The sequence below is a fragment of the Homalodisca vitripennis genome, chromosome 5 (genome assembly GCF_021130785.1).
Source record: "Homalodisca vitripennis isolate AUS2020 chromosome 5, UT_GWSS_2.1, whole genome shotgun sequence".
Classification (NCBI taxonomy): Eukaryota; Metazoa; Arthropoda; class Insecta; order Hemiptera; family Cicadellidae; genus Homalodisca; species Homalodisca vitripennis.
Genome location: NC_060211.1, coordinates 57,671,187 through 57,694,337, shown reverse-complemented (window position 1 = coordinate 57,694,337; position 23,151 = coordinate 57,671,187). Strand labels below are relative to the sequence as shown.

The window sequence follows — 23,151 nt, the reverse complement described above, 5'->3', positions numbered from 1 at the left end:
ATAAATCACAAACTTGACTCAATCACTAGCTTAACTTTTGGACAAATGTGACATCAACAAACCATTTTGTGAATTAAATTTTAATTCAGGATTACTATTTTTACTCTTCTTTGGATCCCCAGCGTTCAGCTAAGCCAGCTTCGAAATATACTGCATTCATGTTTTTACAAAATTGGGCCTCCCCGGGGTTTGAACCCGTGATCTCTCAGTCAGAGAGCCGAGACAATATCCATTAGTCTACGGAGAAGGACAGGATTACTATTGGGGGTGTTCGAGATGCGGTTTTTAATGGATAAATGCTGGGGAAGATCTGAAAAAGAACAAACAAATCAGATCTCGTTACCGTGCCGTTGCAGAAGGATCCGAGAGATACAACTGATACGCAAGTAATTATGCTAATGATGGATAAAAAAAACTCAACTCAAATAGACGATTTTATCTAGTCCCCGTTAGAACTCTAAAGCAATACAATAAGCAATCGTAATTATAAGCAATGTACTTACAAGTTAATTAGTTTTGAAACTTCTTGCAAAAGGAATCAACTTATGCTTACAAATTCAAGACATTGTAATCAATAGAGCTCCATGGTAGGAGCAATATAAACTCCCATCTATCTATCTGAAGCCTAGTTTTACACCCTTATATCAATTCAGTATAGATTATTACATGATTCCTTCACTTTTACGGCTATTTCACTGACAACTTCACACACTAATTGGGGATACTGATTTACGATAGGATTGTATATATAATATGTGGGTTCATACGAGAGTACAACTAACTGTGACAGGGCAGTCTGTAATACCTGCCAAGAGTAATCTTCCAAAAGGAATTTGTTTTTACAGCCACAAACTTCATGTTTGTAGTTTAAATCTCCTAATAAAATAATATTCATAATATATGTCTCTAACACTGGTTTTCAAGAATTTACACCATAGGAAATAAGCGGAATAGACAACGAACTCATCATGGTTTATTTGCATATCAACCACAATAACTTCTATGCTATTTATATATGGTAAGTACAATGCACGGTGCGATATGCGCCTTACGAATTTTAAAGCCTATAGACACCTTTGGGGCATCCCTGTCAGATTTCTATACGAGATAACCTGAATTGTGAACTTTTCAGTTTATATAAAATGTATCTCAGTAATAAGCGTGATGTCTACTTATGAACTGGTCGTATATTGAAATCCGTCGTGAAAAAAGATTATACTAAACTAGAGATCAACAACGAATATAAGGCTTGATTAATAGAGAAGTAAATAGAGAATTCATTATTAGATGAAAAAAATATTTTGATAAATGGCCATGGCTGGAGTAAGGAAATTTTGTTTCATGATGTATAGTCTTTGTTCCTTTTGTAGCTATAGTGTAACTAGTAGGAGGCGACCGTATGTTTTCATACTTGCAGAATATTCACGTGTATTGGTTTTGGAAGCAGAGTAACATTGACTTTATCATTAAATAATGTTTTAATTATTCTCAATTTTCGAAGGTGCGCTTTTATTTGGACTGAAGTGTGATTTTAAATTTAGATAACTGTGAAACTCCCCATAGTTAGCCGCATTTTGTTCACTGCAGTTTAGGTATTGGACTGGATTTTCATACTATTTTGGACATCCAGTGTACATATGATTTCCAATGCATTTTACATATTGCGGTTGGAGTTTACAGTAAGTTTTAGTGTGCCAAATTGTTGCCAACGAATATATTTTGGAATAAACTTTTAAATTTTAATATAAACTTTTAAATTTTAATATTAACTTTTCACTTTAATTTTAATGTTGCAATGGAATAGGAATTCAAGATAAAATTTCATTTTCCGGATATGAATCTTGGCGTTATAGGGAACAGGCATGAAGAATTGATTTCTATTGTATATAGTAGTGATTTTGAATATTGGGTAGTTGTTGGATTCTTGCTCTGTAATTTGCGTTGGACAGAATTCCGAAAATAGGATGTTTCGTTTTTGTTTTTAGGGGGGGGGGACACCACTTTTACACAATTAATATGTGCAGTATAGGTAGACATATCAATTTTGCTGGTACTACCTTTAGTAATATTTAAATAATATTGTTATAGAACTTTATAAGTTTGCGATCTAGTCTTGATAATAAAGTTGCAATTTATTAACAACAAAAGTTAGAATTAAAAACGGGATCAAGTACTGAGTTTTGTAATGCTGAATGGTAAATTGAATGGTAGAAAGATTTTGATTTTTGTATTCTCTGCTAGTTTTAAATCATTGTTTGGTGGGTTATCATGTTTATCATTGGTATGTAATTTGTATAGTCGCAATATTGTAAGGCTGAGATAGACGGCTTCAAAACTGATTTGGTTCGTAAGTCATAATTACATCACTTATGATATACGTAATTATTTGAAGTCTAAGAGAAAGACATCAAAGTTAAATTATTCTATGTTACAAAAGCATTACAAGTAAAAATCAATAACGAACTGTGCAGGTGCAGCCAACTCACTGGTAATTTAGTTTCTCTCCGTTCTATTCTTTAAAATCAGAAATGAGTTTCTCAGCTCTTAAGCCGGCCTTTGATTTGTATGTCTATATTATAGAAAACTATCACACTTGTTATATTGAGTAATCTCTAACAATAATATACAACATTTTAAATCTAAACCATAAAAGAGAGATAATTATTGTAAGATTAAAATGGGCTAAAACTCTTAATAAGATATTTAGCGTAGTATTCTGTTACAAAATCACCAAGGCAAATTCTCTGGAAAGTCAAAGGTATGTTAGATATTTCCTTTCTACTAATCTGGAATAATATATAACAGCTGATTTTAAATTTTTTTGTTGTCAGATGTATTTTGGCGCCAAACATGGAAAGGAAGGAAAACAGCAGTGAACAGTGAGTATTCAGTAATTACTGACTTATTAGTAATCAGTACTTAGTATTCATTAACTAATCGATCCTGCAGACTGACCTTTTGATTTTGTTATTATAAGTAATCATCCTTTCATATATTAATTAATAATTAGTATCTTGACAGTTTCAGAATTCTAAGTTTTTTTTAATCAGTGTATAATCATTCTTATATAACCATATATCATTAGATTGTTAAAATACTAAACTTTCTTGTAAATGGTCATTATTTACATAATATACTTTTTAATGAATATTTTAGTACAAAGTATGTAAGTATTGCAAGCTCCAGTCCTATTTTGATTATGTTGTCTGTTTCATATGTTCAGATAATGTAACCTTAAAATAAAAAAGTTTAAATAATAGAAAAACAAGTTAGGCTACAATGTATCTTTACATAGCCTATTCACTAAGGGTTACACACTTAATAGTAGACTAGTTACTGTTTTACTTACCTGCAGTTTAATAAGCGGCCACCAACACAATCATCGATATTCATGATTATTGACATTCATGAGAATCCTCGATAGAGGCCTAATCACTGAAACCAAATTGCCTTACAGATATTTCAAATTACAGGATAGCCTAGTTCGGCTGTTTTTATATCTTAAAAAAGATATATATATATATATAGATATATATTAATGATGAACATATATTTAAAAGAGAGCCAATATTTAAAAAATCAGTATTTGTTTGGCCCTGAGAAGGACCGTTTGTTTGGTCTTCGATAGCTGCCATAACTGGGAGATTACAAGAGTGACGGTCCAGCTACCAAAAATTGCTGTTCGTTTAGCGTTACCCAGGGAGCACGTGTAGCAAGCTATGGACGCGAACAACTTCACCCCCCAAGTTTATTTATGCGGATGATATTGCCTAAGCCTACCAACATAATGACATAAAGAAAACAGAACAGGCACTCACTGATGATCTTTCAGTCCTCGCAGATTATTTTAGAGCCTGGAAGCTAAATCCAAATCCTACTAAAACTGAAGTATCATGTTTCCACCTAAATAACAGACTGGCAAACTACAAGTTAAATGTAACTCTTGATGGTGTCAAATTGAAACATAATGAACATCCGCAGTATCTGGGAGTTACCTTAGACCGATCTCTCACTTTTAAAAGTCACCTTCAAAAGACAGCAGCAAAGCTGAAAACAAGGGCTAGTATAGTACAGCATCTTGCTGGATCAACTTGGGGAGCCAACGCAAAAGTACTGCGTACCACTTCTTTGTCCCTTGTGTACTCCGCTGCTGAATATTGTGCTCCTGTGTGGCTTAATAGTGCACATGTGCAAGAGGTCGATGTCGTTCTAAATAGGGCCATGAGGACATATTACTGGAACTCTCATGGCAACACCAACACCTTGGCTCCCAGTGCTGAGCAATATAGCACCACCTGAGATTAGACGCAAAGAGGCTCTTCTGAGAGAGTTCAATAAGATCGTGTCCAATCCCGAATTGCCCGTTATGCGCGACCTTCCTCAGCAAGATAGCCGGCTCAAATCACGTAAGCCATCACTACGAACAACATCCCAGTTGATAGAGGAGAACTTTACGCCTAATGCTAACTGGGCGTCATCCTGGGAATCATTCGATGGACGGAACAAGTTCTTGATATCCGATCCTACAAAAGCAGTGGGTGGCTTGGAAATTCCTCGAAAGGAATGGGTTTTATAGAATCGTTTTCAAACTGGGGTTGGGAGAAGCAATCACTGGAAATTTAAGTGGGGTATTACTGACGACCAGACGTGTGATTGTGGCGCAAACTCTCAGACAATGGAGCACATTGTAAACGACTTCCCTTTGCGATTGTTTTCTGGTGGTCTGGCTGGTCTGAGTGGTTTAGAAGATGGGTCTCTAAACTGGCTTAGTAATTTGGATTTAGCTTCGTGACGGGAGATCTTAATATTGTTTTTAATTTATTACAAGAACTTTGTTCTTACGTACTTTTTAATAATTGTAATTTTTAATTTATTTATTTATGGATAGCTGCCTTTGTCCCCCATACGATATATATATATATATATATATATATATATATATATATATATATATAAAATGATGAACAAAAATATATCTAGGTTATGTATATTTATAAAATATAGTAAACAAAACAGTATAACATTTTATTATTCCATATCAAATCTACAAGGGGTACAAAATTGACCAGCTTAGAATTATATGAAATTTTGTATGAAGGTAGGATAGTCCTCATATACATTAGGATAAATTGCCAATTTTTGCCAAATATTTAAAATAGTTTCCAAGTTACAGCTATGTAAAGTTTCTCAAAATCCACCAAAAAACAGCAGTCAACACATTTTAAAATCAACATAGCTGTAGCCCTAATTCAGCTAGAGAAATGGAACTGGTGTCATTTTACTCAGTTTTAAATGCTCTTCCTTTTGATATACAGTACAACATACTTTGTCATAAAAAGATTTTTGAAAACTGAAATTCAAAATTTTGATTTCCTCAAAGGTGCTTTTTTGAAAATTGAATTTTTTTCCTATAAATTGTTCATATTTTTGGTAAGTGATTTTCCAAAAGTGGGAGGCCAATGGGTTCATAGGTAAATAATAGTTTATTTTCTGTATGAGTTTTTGTAAAAAGGCCATACTATGTATTCTTACTTACTTAATCTCATTATTATGGAGATTATTATCATAATTATATATTTTATGTTGATTATATCATAAAAGAGGGTTGCCCCTGAAACAGCCGTTTAGTTTTTTTTTTCAAAATAATTGTTTTTTATTTCATAATGCACTTTATTTGAAAATGTAAGGAAACATTTGTAAATTATAATCCGAGTTTAGATGTGTCATAGAAATTTGATTCTGATCTAGATGATTCGTCTGGTGCACCGTGAGATCACTGGTAATGAGACAGCTGAAGCGAAATTTATTGGTCATTAGTCAATCTGCGGCCAATTGGACAGTAAGCCCTGAAATGACAATATGCAATTATATATACAAATTTTGATTTAGCTTTGTAGTTTCTACTATTTTGTAAAAACATATCTAAGTTTTAATAGTTTCATGACATTTTTGGGATTTAAATGGTTAAACAGTGAAATTGTTTGAAATAATTTCTACAGAAGCACTTGCAATCCAAAAGTGTAACCACAAAATTTCAAGTTTAAAGTCCCAGTAGTCAGAAAAATTTTGTGTTTGAGGTTGTTTTGTTTTTCATTGTCAAATTTATCTGGTTAGATTCCAAAATTTGAAGGTACTTTCTTAAAAAGCACCTATCGGAACTCTTAAAAGTAAAATAACACCTATTGTATAAAAAATTCAATTTGAACTCATTCAGTTGTTTCATTGAATTTTTGTGAGTGGTAATTAGCTAACACATAAAACAACATTACTTTTTGAACTTTGTATATGATGTAATTTCCTTAGACCAAATCAGGACATTACAAAATTTTAATTTATCTTTACCACTCAAATTTGTGAATATTAAGTATAGCTCCATTTCACCTTTCCCTTAGTTCAGCATCTAAAATCTTTGATTTGATTTGATCAGAAACTTAATATTCGCATTTAATCAACCCCTCCCACAATAGCTACATTGCACTCAAATTTGTCTGAATTTGTCTAAATTAATTTCTTTAAAAATGATTCACTAAAATGTAGAATTTCTCTTATGTAAGTTCTGTACAGCGTTGCTACATTATTTGCTTCTGGAACCCCTTAAAGTGGGATATCTAGGTTTAACCCAGCAAGTGTTTTTATCTCAAATTAAAGCAAACTTTTTATTAGGTACTTTTATCTGACCCTATTTAAACAAATTATCTACAGTGCTATTATATGGTACAGAGTTTAATTTAAATTAGTTGGCAATTCCTTTTGATCGTCTAAGAAGTTATTTCGTTCTTTTCAAAATTTTTTCAAATTTTGAAACCTTCAGTTGGTGAAAAAAAACCAATATAGCCATTCAAATTCTGAACCTATTTGATTTAGAATTATATATTGTTTCTAGAAGGGTTGTCATTTTTATTGTATTTTAAACTACACTCTACAACATGAGTAAATTACTTCTTTTATGATCATTTCACAAGACCTCCTCTCTTCTTGGATGGTAGTATTGAACTTCTACTATAGTTCACTATATAAACTTCACAGAAATGAAAATGCCATCTCTTCTAGCCATAACTTCTTCATAAGTGAAATTCTTAAAGAAAGATTTCTATTTTTTAATGCAAACCTCTTGCTTGTATAATAAATACGAGTATTACCTTGTGCATTGTATCATTGCTATAAATATTCTTTCTACCTTCTTACCTGTTATGCAATTGTATTTATTAGTTAGTATTTGTTAGCTATCTACGTAGTTTTAACTTACCCAATCCAGTTATTGTATCATTATGAAATAATCATAAATCTCTATTATTTTAAATTTACACTTCGAAATTGATATAACCTCTGTTCAAATACCGTACCGTAATAGACGTTAAGCAATTTTTAAATAATGCAAATAAGAGATATGCATGAAATACACATTGTACAAAACAATGTAGTGCCCAAAGTACCAACAGAAGTCATGTTTAGAATTAAGACGAACTTAAACAACTTAATCCGAGATATTTCCAAGTGTGATACCCAATACGAATTCTAGGTTACTCTTTCAATGGAAAGTCAGAAAAGCTTGAAGATTTTGATTAAATAAATTTTATTTAGTTATTTTTTTAAAAGTAAAATGAAAGTTTTAATCTAAGTCTTAGAAGTTACCATAAGTGTTACAGCATCTCTTTGATGTTGTTAATTTAAGTTCATTGTATTCAATAATTGTTTTTATTAATTCAATAAATTTACACCATATGCCTCTTACAGACACCTTTTTACAATTTGATTTTTTTTAGTTATCCTTTAGCTTCAGGATTAAATAAAATTGGGCTATTTTTATTTCAAGTAACACTCATGAACTACATTCCCTGGTGATAAATCCCTTTGGCATTGTGACAGCTCAGTCACCGACAAAAAGTCCCGAAGAAAAATTTTGTGCACTATCATTTATTTCCATGATTTTATGATGCTGCCTTAGCACTACAGGCCTGCTTTGATAATCACATGAGATCATATTTTTCTATTGAAAGAAATGAGTTCTGAATAATTTCTGTAAATAATTTATTGATTGTAAATTGTTATGGTTCAAAATCAATCAATGTAAATGGCAACCTAGCATTACCTTAGAGCTGATAAAAAAACTGTTAGTTATCTAAGTTTAATTTTGTGTGTGTTCGCAATGTATTTTTTGTTTGTTACAGAATAATTAATTTTCTTCCCTTCAAAATTGAAAAGAAGCTTTAGTTGCAACTGCTAGAAATATGAGTACTTCACAAAGTTTTTTACCTTGGAGGAAGAAACTTAAAGAAAAGATCATGTCATCTACAATGTGTTGTGGGCGCTTTACAAAAGAGTGTGACCAATTAAAATATGTTTTAGAGAGAACTATAAAACATGGAGAGAGTGATTCAGTTTTACTGATAGGGTTCAAAGGATCCGGAAAGACTACGGTAATTAACAATATGTATTAAATTCCTAATATTTACTTATAGTAAGCGAAATATGACAACTAGGATTTGGACTAGCTCCATTAGTTAAAGAACTAACTATTTTGTCATAACAAATTCCACTTCCTATATCTATAGATGGATGATTGGGCGGACATTTGTGATGCTAGGTATTGTCTAAATAGAAAATGTAAGAGGTATATGATTCTAATATAACTTAAGGTGATTTAAACTAGAGAAAGTATTTATTTATCACAATGGTAATTTGTAATAATAGTACAAAATACAACATGAAAACATCAGTGTTTGAATTGAGGAGGAATGTATCGCATGGCTAATAGAATTTCTTCTAATTGACATTAATGACCTTATTGGTAATTTACATCATATAAATAGGTTTTTGATGTGAGTGTTTTCACAGAAAACCCTTTTGGAGATCTTATTTTGTAAAAAAACTTAAGCTTTCACTTAGTCGTTACAGGTTTGTCCATCACAATACAAAGATATGTATATTTAGATAAAAACATAAAATTTTGTTTTCACACTCATTAAATGTGATTGGATTAAAATGAAATTGAAATATACCAGTATATTATGACAGTAGGAACTACTTTTTAATATGTTTGTACAGTGTCTCTAAACATAATATTTTCTAAAATTAGAAAATATGGTACTGCTTATTATTTCAGTTTTTTGTGTTTGAATATCTTATAATAGTTAATATTTTGAATCATTCACAGAGAGTAATAAATATGTTTCTATAAAAATATGACATGGGATGGGATATGAAATAAATTTATGTATAAAAGTTGTCTCATTACATTTTCTTTTTGCCTTGTCTATAGATTTACTAGAATTGTACCCATTACAGTATGCTTGAGCAACTAAAAAGATAGAAATTCAATTTCTAGTCCAACAGTCATAAAGGCAAATTTAAGAGTATAATATTAAGACATTGTCTTATTAGGTTTTTTTATTCCAGATTCTGAACCATTCATTAAATACAATTAGACAATCTGGTCATGATGATTTCACCATTGTTCATTTGAATGGACTAATCCACACTGATGATGGTTTGGCTTTGAAAGAAATTATTTGTCAGCTGCATCTTAAAGAGTTAGAAGGTGACAGAGTGGCTGGTTCTTTTTCAGGTATGATTATGTATTTGTTAATGGTTGCATATAGATCATATAGTAAGTAACTATACTTCAGTTTTAATAAAACATTCAGATTAGAAGTAAATGAAGAATTAAATTCACGGACAAATAAATAATAAGGTGACATGCCGTTACAAGTGATGTTTTGAAGGTAATTAACATGGGTGGCAATGTTTGAAATGTAGAGAAAAGGTTTCTGCAGTGATAGAGATTTTTTTCTAATGCCATTACTGGTCTTGGACATTGACAAGTATATAGAGTAAACTCTCATATTCATTAGCAACAATTAAAGCTAAATGGATTTTATTAACAAGTTACATTGAAGCTAAATCTCTCTTAATTGACAAATTATTTTGTCACACTTGGTTTGTGTCAGATATCAGACACTGCAGTAAGACAAAGGTGAACTAGAGCTAAACTCAACATTAAAAATAAATTAGTTACAACTTTGCAAACAATATTGGATATGCTGTATTTACAACCTAGATGTGATAATTATTTTAGTTCACATTTTAATCAATTTTTAGTATAACATGAAAATGACCATCAAATGCCTTATGACATCATGATTTTTGCATATGATTTGAATTATTTAATATACTGTAGTAAGTTAATATAATAATAATAATATTACATTTATAATAACCACAAATAATAAACTTTGTTTTTTTTTTTTCAGACAATTTGTTGTTCCTACTGCAAAGTTTAAGGACAGGAGACAGAAATACTTCAAAACCTGTTATTTTTATATTGGATGAATTTCATCTGTTTTGTTCTCATCGCAATCAAACGTTATTATATAATCTGTTTGAGGCAGCTCAAGCAAGTTGGGTCAGTACACTTAGGTATATTATCAGTTCTCATAAATATTACAGTAGGCCTATTATAACCATTCAATTGTTGATAGTATAAATGTTTGGGAAGACACTTGTCAGATCAGTGGTCAGTAAAACGTACCAATATTATTGATCAACATTCTACTAAAGATAGTTTACACAAAATAAAATTCTGATATTCTTATAAAAATGTAATGGAGAAGTGAATTAAGAAGTGCTTCAATAAACTTTTAAGTGTATTAACACACATAGAAAAGGGCAAGGCACTTTATACAGGGCAACTCTCCTCTTTGGCTGCCAGAGGACCATTAGATACTGTTCTTTGAGAATTATCACATGTCAATCTAGAAATCAGAAAATCTTTATTTAAAAAATCTTCAAGAAATGTAATGGTGTCAAGTTTACAATAAATTAGATTGTTTTCCTGATTTACAATGTCAGGGCGAAGAACTCTTGAATTGTGTAGACTGGTCTACAAGCCAGTTATACAGTTGTCTTCGAAGTGTTGCTCTTTGCAGGCGTTTCAGGTTCTCTGGTAGTGAATTGTAGAACTTCCGTTCTGCATAATATGGTTTTCTTTTGTGTATTTAGTAGTATGATAGTTATAATAATAATAAATCTTTATTGTCACAAACGTTTCATGATAATATAGCACAGCTATAAAACAGATGACATTGTCAGATATAACCTACACTACTCTTGATTGACTAAATCAAACAACCTAACACACAATACAGTAAAACACGCAAAACAGCAATAAAACACACACAATGAAATGGGGGATTAATAAACTCATGAAAGAAAGAGATAAGAAAGAAGATGGTAGTTGTAGTGTTAATGAAATGAGTGTTATAGACATGAATGTTCTCACCTCTTGGCAATCCCAGTTGCTCAATATGCATAACCACTGCATGAATATACAGAGCTGTGACTGTCAAGGTTTTGTGGGGTTTGTAAACATCTCTACAGCTTTTCATTGGAGTGAGGCTGACAAAGTAAAGTAAAGGTCTTATTTTACCAGGTGAAGTTAGGGCTAAGAAGCCCTCTCCCACTTAACCTGGGGACCAACAGCTTAAAGGTGACTTCCGAACCACCACCAATGGCCGGGCAAGCGGACAATAGCTTTTCTGAAAGACAAGTATTTTTTTGAGGTTGTGATCGGAGGTTCCTCTCCACACAATCAGGCCTTATCTGATGTGTGATTTGCTCCAAGGCATGATACACTGTCTTAGCTGTCACTAGCCCTCCTATCCATTTTATTCTACAAACCACATAGACTCCAGAGCTAATTTTCTTACTTAGTAAGTCAACATGAGCGGTCCAGAAAAGGTCAGCATCTATTGTTAAGCCCAGAAATTTAGTTTGCTTTTCTGTAGAGATGTTAGGAATTTGTTGTAAAAATTTTTCTTCATGTTTTTGACTAAAAACTATTTATGTTGTATTCAATGGATTTATTACTAAGTCGTTATGGAGGCAGTACTGGAGTGCTTTTATCTATTGTGTATGTAATGTCAGAAATGAGACTTTAAGCGTTTTCATCCTTAAAAAGCAAGGAAAGTCATTTGTTAAAAGCACATACATGAAAGAACCCAGGACATGAGCCCTGAGGCACACCTCTTTTCACTGGTAGTGGCTTGGATCTGACAATACTGTTTTTACTGTTGTTTGAACTTCAACAATGTGTCTGCGTTCTTCTAAATAGCTGGATACCCAATCTCTGGCCGTGCATTGAAATCCAAGTGCAGCCAGTTTTTCCACAATCAATTTGTGTCCTAAATAGTCGAATGCTCTGCTTTAGTCTAGCAAAGCAGCTGAGTCATGGTTGTTTTCTTCTAATTGATCTGTAATAAACTCAACCAAGTTTGTAATGGCACTAATAGTTGACTTCCTCTAGAGAAATCCATTCTGGTTCTTAGTTAGGAGATTGTTAATTTCAAGATGTTGCAGCATTTTTCTCAGTGCAATTTTCTCAATTATCTTGGAAAATGTGGGAGTGATATAGGTCAATAATTGTTTGGATTTGTAGACAAACTTTTTTATGCTTGGAGTACATTGTAGAAATTTTCAGTGCAGATGTGAATTGGCCCAGCCTGAATGGTTTGTTAATTATACTTGGGCTGCCAACTGTTTTGCACAGTGTTTAGTTGTTTTAGCTTAGTCCAGTCCAAAAGATAACTTTGGTTTTAGTGAATTTATTGATTCTTGGACTTCTTTCTCATTAGTAGGGGTAAGATTTAAAACACATTCAGCGCCAGGGCATATGACACAATCCATTTAGCACGGGCCATTAGGTTTTTCCATATATTAACGGTCAGGGCCATGTGTATCACCCCATGTTACCAAGTAGGCCGCGTGTATCTTCTGATACATACGTCAGTTTCTAGTTTGAGCCATATGTATCAAAACTGAGCTCTTCTACAATGCTTTTAACACTATAGACTGAATCTCATGGCCCAGGCCTACCACAGAACCCGGCCAGTTCCGGCCTAGGACGTCAGATTACTGTTTAGATCACAGGTTTCTAATGAAGTACATACACTCTATTTCTAAACATGTTTTATTATACAAATGTCTATATACGACTGGTAAAATATTAAATGGGTACCTATAAAATAAAAGATCATTAGTTGAGCTGCTAAAATAAAAACTGTAAGTTTTCGTGAATTAGAAAACTAGTGTTTGTTGTGTCACATACCGTGTAAACTTGTTTCACTGTCTTTTTTTCACCCAGGTTTTCAGCTTTCCCACTTTTGCCACATTCTTGATAGCAAATTTTGCATCGACCTCTTTTTTTCTTTGGTGGATCACCTTGGATGTGTTCAATCAAGTGGTGCACTGCTCTTGACCTTCTAGGTGTAACAGGTACAGTGTCATCTAGAAGAAGAGAGGTTATTATTTTTTCTCTGAAGATCTTAATTGGCATTAATTCTTTGCCAGAGTTCAAATTGTAGAGGAAGTGACTGTTGACAAGAACCATGCCCCAAATAACTTCAATTACCAGTTTTCTGTACCATTTGGTACATCTTCTGAGAGCTTTGCCATAGGTGGCCATTTGGTCGCTCATGTCGATGGAGAATTTTCCACTGTTGTAAAGGACAACATCTTTAGGTTTTTTTACAACTCTGTTAGTTTTGGTTGTGATGTGCGCTGTCTCATTTGTGTGCACAGTCGAGAGTAAACAAACCTCACGTTTGTCTCTCCATTTCAGGAATGTGACCCCTTCTCCTGTTTCTTTGGTTAAGATTTCTCCCTTTTTCAAAGGTGTTGTGTCTGGTGGGAGGTATTTTCTATTGATACGCATTCTCTCAATCAAGTGAGTCGAATGATCTAACAGACCAAGTGCTAGGGGCACACTTTTGTACCAGTTGTCAGTTATCAGTACTCGGCCTTCCCCAAGAAGCCCACCAGGTGCTACAGACTGTCCTTTGTCGATCAAGCCATCTAAAATTTTGTATACAACATTTTCAGTAGCGCTCCAATTGGGAGAGAGATCTTGTCCTACATACACAGAGAAGTTCCACGTATAACCCTTACTAGCACAAACTTTGTACATCTTTATACCATAACGGTGGCGTTTTCGTGGGTTATACTGACGAAAGACTAACCTTCCCCTCCATGGGATCATACTTTCATCGATGCATATAGTTTCACCCGGTGTATATGCGTGCTGGAAGTGTGCAATAAACATGTTCAACATGTTTTCAGTTTTGAACAGACGGTTTGTACCAGCTAATGTGTTGTCAGAAAAATACCACATTTTTAACAGTAGTTCAAAAACAGGGCTATTTGTAAAATTCAAGTATAATAATACAAAAATTATCAAGTGTGCAAAAATGATACACATGGCCCCTACCAACAAAATTTAGTTGATTGTCAGTCTGGGCCACATGTATCATTTTTGCACAGACATGAAAAATTAATGTACTGCCAATACTGTTTGTCTGATTTAAAAAAGAATTATAGTACTGTGTTTCTAAAAGCACTATTGATCTTAAATCGCACTTGGCCCCTGACGGTAAAAATGAAAATTTTAACTCGGCCCCTGCCTAAACAGCTTTGTGTATCATAAATGATACACATGGCCCACAACGTTAGTGCTGGTGTGTATCATTTATGATACACATGGCGCTGAATGTGTTAATGTTAAATTTTATTATAGCCAAAATTATATTTTGCAGCTGGTTTCTGTTTTCTTAAAGAGTTGTATCTGCCATTTGTGAATAATACATTTTGACATGAGTAGATTTTGGTCATACTCCTTCTTGCCATTCACCTCCAAATGAAGAGAATTATCCTGTGCATGCTCTGTATTCCTTTCTATGTTAAAAATTTACCAGAGAGCCTTTGAGTTATTGCTCGAGTTGGTTATATATTCCTGAGCGATGTTACGTTTGAAATTTCTAAGTTTAATATCATAATTTCTCTTTATATATTTGTCATTTTCGCCTTGTTGCTAGTATTACCTGTCATCTCATATGTATAAAAAGTTCTAAGATATTTATATTTTAGCTTATTGGCTTCATCATCCTTACTTTTAACTTTGATTGTTGTTTTGGTCTACTTCTTTTCTTTGGGCGTGCATAGTCAAGTGCTCTTGTCACAGTTGTCAAAAGTTGTTGATAAGCTTTTTCAGCATTACAAGCATTAAGTAATGGTACCACTCGTCCCCAGCTAGCTCATCCCTTAAGCAATGAAGGTTCTGTGAACTCTAGTTTCTTCTAAGGGAACTTGAATGTTTTTTACTATTTTCCACTCCTTGGCAGAGGGTACAAACTTGACCAGTATGATCTGATATTCCAGCTTCAATTATTGTATTATTAGAATAGAATAGAAAACTCGCTTTATTGCAGGAATATACAAACTCATTTTCTTTTAGATATATGCTCTTCAGGGATATTTGTATATGCAATCTACAAAATAAATAAATTGTAAATTTGAGGTTGAGTGGTAGAGAGGGCTAAATAGCCCTAACTCCGCCTCTTGAATAAAGGCATATTTCATTTCATTTCAATCTATGGAGGTCTTGGAAGTATTGGTTATCCAAGTTATTGACAGAGGGAGTCTTCTGATACCATAGCAGAATAGATCTTCTTCAAAACATGCATTGTGTGAATAGGCTATTGATATTAACATTGCCCATTATCATCAAGGACTTTGATACAGCTTGCACAAAGTTGAGTATATTAGACATTACTTCAATGGCTTGTTTTTTGTTTTACAGTGGCCAGATACATTAACTTATTCTGCCTTTAAGTCTGACGAGGATTCGATATACGTTGCAACTCCGCTCAGTTGATAGTCTTCTCTACTGTAGTTAGCTACCAGTGTGTAGCCATAAATAAATTATGATGATGGGTTTTAGGGTACTAAGTAAGTGGTTTAACTTTTCTAGTTTTTTGATAGATCTTGAATGTTCTGGTGGAATATACTAACTTTTTTTGTGATAGTGGTCTGATGGAGATTTTTATGTGGGCCAGGAGTTTTTAGTTTTTCTTTTATACAGTGTGTTAGCGTTTGAACTGTGAATTGAGAATAATCCTGGTCTTGTATTGAGTTGTTTTAATTTAGTGTGTGCTCTAAAAAGGTGTACTTCCATTATCTCCGGTTTCACACTCCTTCATCTCTTTCCTTTGCTCATTTATTGGAGGGCACTTTTTACAGTTGTTCAGCTTTTTTATCAAAGGAGGTTTGACTGTCTCCTCTTGTGTCATCAATGGATGATGTTTCATCCCGTGGTTCTGTAGTAAAAGTCAGATTCCGTATTCTACTAAGTTAGGTTGGCTTCGCTTGTGTTGTCTTGTGAAATATTCACCAGTTTTTCAATATTTTTATTAAAACAATCATAAAGAGTTTAATTATCAGCAAGCTTGTATGCTGTACAGGGGGATTTGGGGACCAATTTGTAAGTTTTCTTGGAGCTTGAAATATTTATAGATTTTGAGTTCAATATATTTGTGTTGTTAATGAGGTCAGTCTTTGTGGAAATCGACTTAACCTTTAATCTGTTTATGATATGAAACCAGTCACTCCTACGGATTTCATTAACACTATCATCCGAAGTGTCTGTCGCTTTATTTTAGCTTATTTCGCTTGCTTTCATTGTTTTTGGAACAACTATTGTTGCACTAAAGCAACAACATCACACATCACATCATAGTGAATATGATGTTCAACTGTAGCTATGTTACAATTTAGCTGTGTCCTGTAGTAGATTGGATGGCTGCTGCATGTTTTCTTTTCACATATCTGCTTCACATGCAAGTAGCTGAGCCAGGAGGCTATCATTAGAAGAGAAGTTTTCACTATGATTCTGAGTTTTAATGCAGAAATAGTGGACTCTAGAAGTGATATTTTTTATAAAAGCTTTCCATTTAGTATTATGAGGTTTTCTTTCTCCCTTTGCAGTGTTTGTATTTCAGCTTCAGCATCAAGTTTGCTAATTTTCAATGCTTCATTCAAAGCTTTCACTTCGTTGCTGGTTTTTTTTTAGTGATTGATCTTGTAGCTTGAGTATATTTTCAGTTATTATTGAGACTTCTATATTCATCCTTCATATTCTGAAATGTTGATTTAGCAAGATTTGGTTTACTGTCATAGTCAAGTAGATTTTTTTTGTCAGTTACCTGCAGAATTTTTTATTTTGTGTTCATTATTGTTTTTTTCTTTGTCCATATGATCATTATTAAACCCATTTATCAATATTTCTTTGGCCTTCAGTTTATTCTTCAGATGTGAAATTTCCGGATCTTATTATTAAAAAAAAATTTACAATGTGTTGTGAAAGGGTTTCAATTTTATTTTTGGATCTTTTAGTCTGTCCTCTAATTCTGAGTGAGATATGCTATATTTAATTTTAAGATTGTGAATTTCATTATTTAGTAGAATATTTTTTTTTAGAAGGAGGCTACCAGCTTCAGCAGCAAGAATTAAGGATGTCTCTAAATCTTGCTCTTCGTTTGTTGACAGCTGTATAATTCTCTAATCGGCTTTTTGTATATTTATCATAGTATATGCAAAACTTGGGGTAGACTTCTATAATGCTCAAGAGTTGTTCTGTTTTTAAGTTTAATCCTAGATCTGTCGCATCGACATGTGATGATGTGTTGATGACATTTTTTATAATAATTTTCTGAATGGAAAGTCAATGTATTTCGGTACTAATTGAAAAGGAGGTTTCATAACGTAATATACTAAAATTTCATTTGCCTAGATGCAATATTACATACATTTGTAGTTAATAAAATCAAACAAAGAATGGTTTTTCATGTAGAATTTTACTGCAATGTAGTTTGCAAAGTATAATTCATAGGGAAAGTTTCTTCCACATGTTTACAAAACTATTAACATCATTCTCTAAATTCCTTATAAAATTGGGCAACTTTGGTATATTTTGGATTTTCTTCAAAACATTTATGATGATACTACAGTAATGCTAAAAGGAAGAATTTGTATGTAAAATTTGAAAACAAACTTCAGTATCTTGTGTAAACAATTATTTCAAGATTTATATTTATTATTTACCATAATCCTAATCAACATTTCCTGAAAAAATAACAAATTAACAAGTACATCAAATCTTGTACATGTGGATATAAAAAGAAACTTGCAAAGTGCTGAAAATGAGGTAAGCATTTCGAAAATTCAATATTGTACAGATCTAGGATTAAATAATAAGTTGATGAAACAAATAATGATTTATTGCGTAGTACCATTCAGAGTTATATTGTTGACGTTATACAGCCTGCCATGGAGTACCACAATTAATAAAAAGTAGCTACACAAGTACTAGTTCAGAACTTAAGAGGTTGTATTTATTAATTCACAGTAAAGAAAGAACACAGTTTTATTAATTTAAAGTGTTTAAATGAGTTTTTTAGTGATAAATATATAATACCCATGCTTACCGGTACTATTTGTATTTTTTTATGGAGGCATTTTCATTTATCTCTTAAGTACTGGCCTAATTGTCTAACTGTTTTTTAATCCATAAGACCTATGAGTTGTGATCATTATCATTAGAGTGATATTGTAAATGAGCTATCTGCACAACCAAGACATCAAGTCAGGATAGCTGCTTGGTCTAAGGCACTATTCTCGGACATGGGAGTTGTGGATTTCCTTGACGTTAGTGATTTTTATCTTTATAAAATTCTTAACTAAATATATTAATAATACAAAAAGATATTCTCTTAACATCAATGCATAAATATTTCTGTTGATTTCTCAAAATGTTTTCTTTCCAGGCACCGATCTGTGTTGTTGGAATGACGTCTCGTGTAGATGTAACAGAGCTGTTGGAGAAGAGAGTGAAATCCCGATTTTCTCACAGGACCATCCTTCTTCTTTCAAATCCAACACTTAAAGAGAGACTGCAGTTGTTCAAGTCATTACTTACTTTTGAAACTAAGGATTCAAGAAAGACGGATAGTTTCATCCAAAGGTGGAATGAAAATATAAATAGCCTATGTAATGAGGGATCTGTACGTGATGTATTAGAAAAACAACTGTTCTGTGATACAGATGAAAAAATGTTTAGATCATATTTAGTAAGTTTAAAATAAAATAAATATATTTTATAAATACTGGTACACTTAATTAAGCATACAAGAGTCTATAAACATTGCAGGGTGTCTACAGATCATGGAAGTCCGGAAAAAATCATAGAATTTAATGATGGGTCACGGAAGTCACCGAAAAGTCACGGATTTTGACTTAAAAGTCAACAAAATTTTCTGTTTAATTTATAACTTTTTGTGACATAATGATAATAAACTAGTGATGTGTCGAGCCAAATCTCGAATCCATCGGTATATTCAATAGAGGGTATCCCTCTACTGTATGCTTAGAGAATTGATCAACGGGATTTGACAATCAAATCTGCGGAGATTCACCTCGTCATTAATTATTTGCTGAAACATTTTTGCTGTATTTTGTTTGAAAAATCCTAAATAGATAATATTATTAACGAATTATCTGAGTTTAAAAATAGTATATTGCTTTCAGTTATAAGTATTTTTTATATTTACGTTTATGCATCACAAAGAGTCTGCTGTGTATATTCCCGAACGACAACTGATCAGCATTACACAAATTATCAATAGCGTAACATGATTTTGTTGTACTTTTGTGTATGAAAACCCATGTATAGATAATATCCTAATAATTTAATAATAAGCAAAATGCTGATTGATACATTTTTAACTTTATTTCTTGGATTGTTCAAACTACTCTTATTTGGTGAGAATGTTATTTATCTTCAGATATACTGTTGTGCTGATACATTCAAAAATATTTAACAAAATTGTGACACTGCCTCAAAATATTTTGTTTTCATGTAGTACTTTGAATACATTGGTGATATGAGAAAGCCCACTGTAATGTGGGAGTACAAACTTGCTTTCCTTTAAAACAGTTATAAGTTAGGTGTTCAAGTTCACTTCTTCAGTATATTACAGAAACTGATATTCCTACCAAAAAGTATTCAAATGTGGTGCTGTATCTTGTGGTGAAGTGGAAACTACAATATTAAAGATTATAACATGCCTTTGAGTAGTTCAGTATAGATATTGTATAGAGAGTATCATTTTAGCTGTGTACAGAATTGCATAAGCTCAATACTTGTTGTGTTTCTGTTCTAGTTAACACTGTTATGTAAAATTCCAGTGTCAGCTGAACTGAGAAACGTGAAATTAACAGCAGAAGATATAAAAGAGTGTTATGAATTCTTGGCTTGTGATGCAAAAATAACATTACTTCAAGGACTCTCAACTTTAGAACTCTGCCTGGTAAATATCCAGTTTTTAGATAAATGCACGATTATAATACATGTATTTACTTTTATTATGGTTTGTATAAATATTTAACTAAAAGTATAGAGCTTGAATTATGTTTACTGTCATATATTTTTTTTGTAAAAAATACATTTGTAATTTTAAAACTGAAAATTGACAACCATTTTGTATGTTTTATTTATTTAATGAGGTTTAATATGATTTTCTTGAAAATGAAAATGAAGCAGTCCTGAAAATGGAACTGTATTATTTCACTTTAGTAATATAATCAAGATATTTTTCATACTTAATTATTATTTAGTAACTTCTGAATGATTATCTAATGGCAATTATACACGTATTATTCACTGTCCTTTTTACAGATCGTTTATCAAAGAAATTTCAGAATAATTTTAATTTCTGTATACTGTTAGTCTCAATCTTTAGTGTATGATATGAACATCTGAATTAGGACAGGTAATAGTATTATTTTGTGGTATTTTGAATTATTAGTTGTAACAAAAAAAGTAAAACTACTTTTCCTTTTACTATTACCTTCTCAAACCCTACATAAACTAAAACAAACTTTAAGCTTTAAAGTATATTTTGAATAAATAGAGACAAAACAGTATCTTGGGTGAAGACAGTAAATTTATGCACTATATTTTTGGTAAAATATTGGGAGATACCCAGAGTATTTTAGTAGAATAACATTTTGGTTTTGATTATCATTATAAATCAGCATGTGAAGAAACCCTCGCATAGTTGACTATGATCAGGATTTCTGGTTCATACTGCAAAGAAAAATTGTCAACACAATTAACACTTTGTGTTTGTTATTGACAATTAACTAACACCTTGAAATATTCACCTCACTTAATTAAATTTACAGAAAAATTGATAAAACATTACTGCTCAATTGAAAATGTTTCTTCATACTAATACTTACAGGGACAGAAGTGGATGCTAAATGCTTGGACTAGGTAATATGTGAATATAGTGTCATTACTAGTGCTGTCTGTATATGTCCACATACTAGTTCATGTATATTATTTACTGAATAACATGTGATTGTTGAATCACTTTTAGGCTACTTCATATCTGACAGCGTTCGCTACTATCCACATGATCTTATGGCTGATACTGTAATCAAACTTTAGCTCTCAAATCAGCATCAAGGTGTATTGTTTAGCAGTAAAAAAATCACATGATAAATAACTTTCCGATGGTACATTGAGAATTTTCATTTAGTTCTTTTTATAAATATACAATATTTTGTGTAGAAGTACAGGTAACAAAATGATCATAACACTAATTTCTAAGTATTAAACTCCCCAAAATCTAATCAGCTAAATTGTTACATTTCATGCTTGTCTGCAATATTGATTATGCTCCTACTTTTGAAATATCATAAAGAAATCAGTGAATGTTGAAATGAGATATAAGACACTTAATGTTAAACATTGTTTCAGGTAATAGCCATGACTCACCAAATGGAGTTGTATGATGATGAGCCGTTTAACTTTGAGATGATCTTAAACCGATACTTGAAGTTTGCCAAACAGTCCAACAGTGTAAAACTGAGTGAGCGGCCTGTTGTTTTGAAAGCATTTGAACGACTTCAGGTGAGAAGCGTTATGTATGTTGTAAATAAACTTATGTAGCTGTCTGCACTGTGTGACTCAAAGTGCAAATACTTTTGACAGAGGACCAAGGAAGTGCTGACATCTAATAGAAAACATCAGAACTACAATTTGTTCTTGTCATAGAAATGCTTCTTGCACAATATTATAGCAGACAACAGAATAAAACAGGAACAATATGTAACATTATATAAAAAATATTAAGGGAATAGAGGTGATTAATCTTGAACACTTTTTGACTATACGTAATGGAAATAACGATTACTGTTCAAAGTTGCAAGTACACATTACTTTCAATGGATTAAAGCCACTAAATGTAAAAATGTTATCTACACGTACTTACATAATTATAAACCTTAACAAAATGCCTGAGCTCTCAACCCTTGCAATGTAGATTGTTGTATTGGTGAAGCACTGTCGGACTTGTAGGAAATGTCTTGTAACAACTCGTGATGCAAACATCACCTGCAGTTTCAACATCCATCAGATGTATCTTAAGCCATTAATTACATAATTATAATTACTAAATTTGATTACTATAAAATTTCATGTATAGACAATTTTAATAGGTTTTTTACTTAAAAACCTATCAAAAGAACAAGGTTCATAATTATTTGTACAAATAATTCAACATAACACTTTCAAACAAATAATATTCTTTGCCTTGAATTGCTCTAATTCTTTCTATAACTAATAATACTTGTAGGTGTAGATAATCACATCAAGTGACTCATTTCCAGGCGCTTGAACTGATAATTCCTCTGAGTGGAATGGCTGGACGCAGTGGACTCAAAGAGTATCAAATGTACAACTTCTTGCTCACCAAGTCCCAAGTGACTTCTGCTCTTCAGTCCTATGTTGGATTGCAGACGGATATCGTTCAATGGGCCAACAGTAGTCTAGATTAGGTTGTATATGTATTTTGTACCTTACTTTCTTTGTATAATTATTTATTGCCTTATTTATTGTCTATAAAAAGTTTAGTCAATATTCTGTAATTTTATTTTTCCTTTTCTCTGTAACCTATCATATAATCATTTTCTTATCCCTTATACAGGGTGGCGCAGAGAAACGGGAAATTTTGTAGTTGTTGGTACACCTGTAAGTCTCGTAGGAGTGGGGGACGGAAGTCATGATGCCAAGTACTAACGGTCATTTAATTTAGATGGAGCAGTGGAGTGGTGCACAGCGTGCCGTTGCCGTGAGAGCGTATTACAAAAATGGCGACAGTGTAACAGCTGTACAACGAGTGTTCCGACGCCATTATGATATTCTTCCCTGCGGTTGAGTTCCTTTTTCACATGCCATATCATCATGGGTTCGGAATTTTG

The 23,151-nt window shown here is 32.5% G+C and overlaps 1 protein-coding gene across 3 annotated transcripts in view; it reads left to right on the top strand.

The window, feature by feature from the left end:
• Positions 1–22,810, top strand: part of LOC124362256 (origin recognition complex subunit 4-like) — a 41,317-nt gene extending 18,507 nt beyond the window's left edge. For 2 of the 3 annotated variants that reach the window (XM_046816607.1, XM_046816608.1), the window contains 8 exons: positions 2,832–2,879; positions 8,169–8,417; positions 9,397–9,565; positions 10,251–10,402; positions 18,651–18,953; positions 20,046–20,192; positions 21,650–21,802; positions 22,561–22,810. In XM_046816607.1, coding sequence (XP_046672563.1) covers positions 8,229–8,417; positions 9,397–9,565; positions 10,251–10,402; positions 18,651–18,953; positions 20,046–20,192; positions 21,650–21,802; positions 22,561–22,728 — 1,281 coding nt within the window. In that variant the 5' untranslated portion in view covers positions 2,832–2,879; positions 8,169–8,228 and the 3' untranslated portion in view covers positions 22,729–22,810. Of the gene's footprint in view, positions 1–2,831; positions 2,880–3,051; positions 3,167–8,168; positions 8,418–9,396; positions 9,566–10,250; positions 10,403–18,650; positions 18,954–20,045; positions 20,193–21,649; positions 21,803–22,560 lie in introns of those variants that run through there. The other variant, XM_046816609.1, reaches the window with a different exon arrangement.
• Positions 22,811–23,151: the final 341 nt, after the last annotated feature.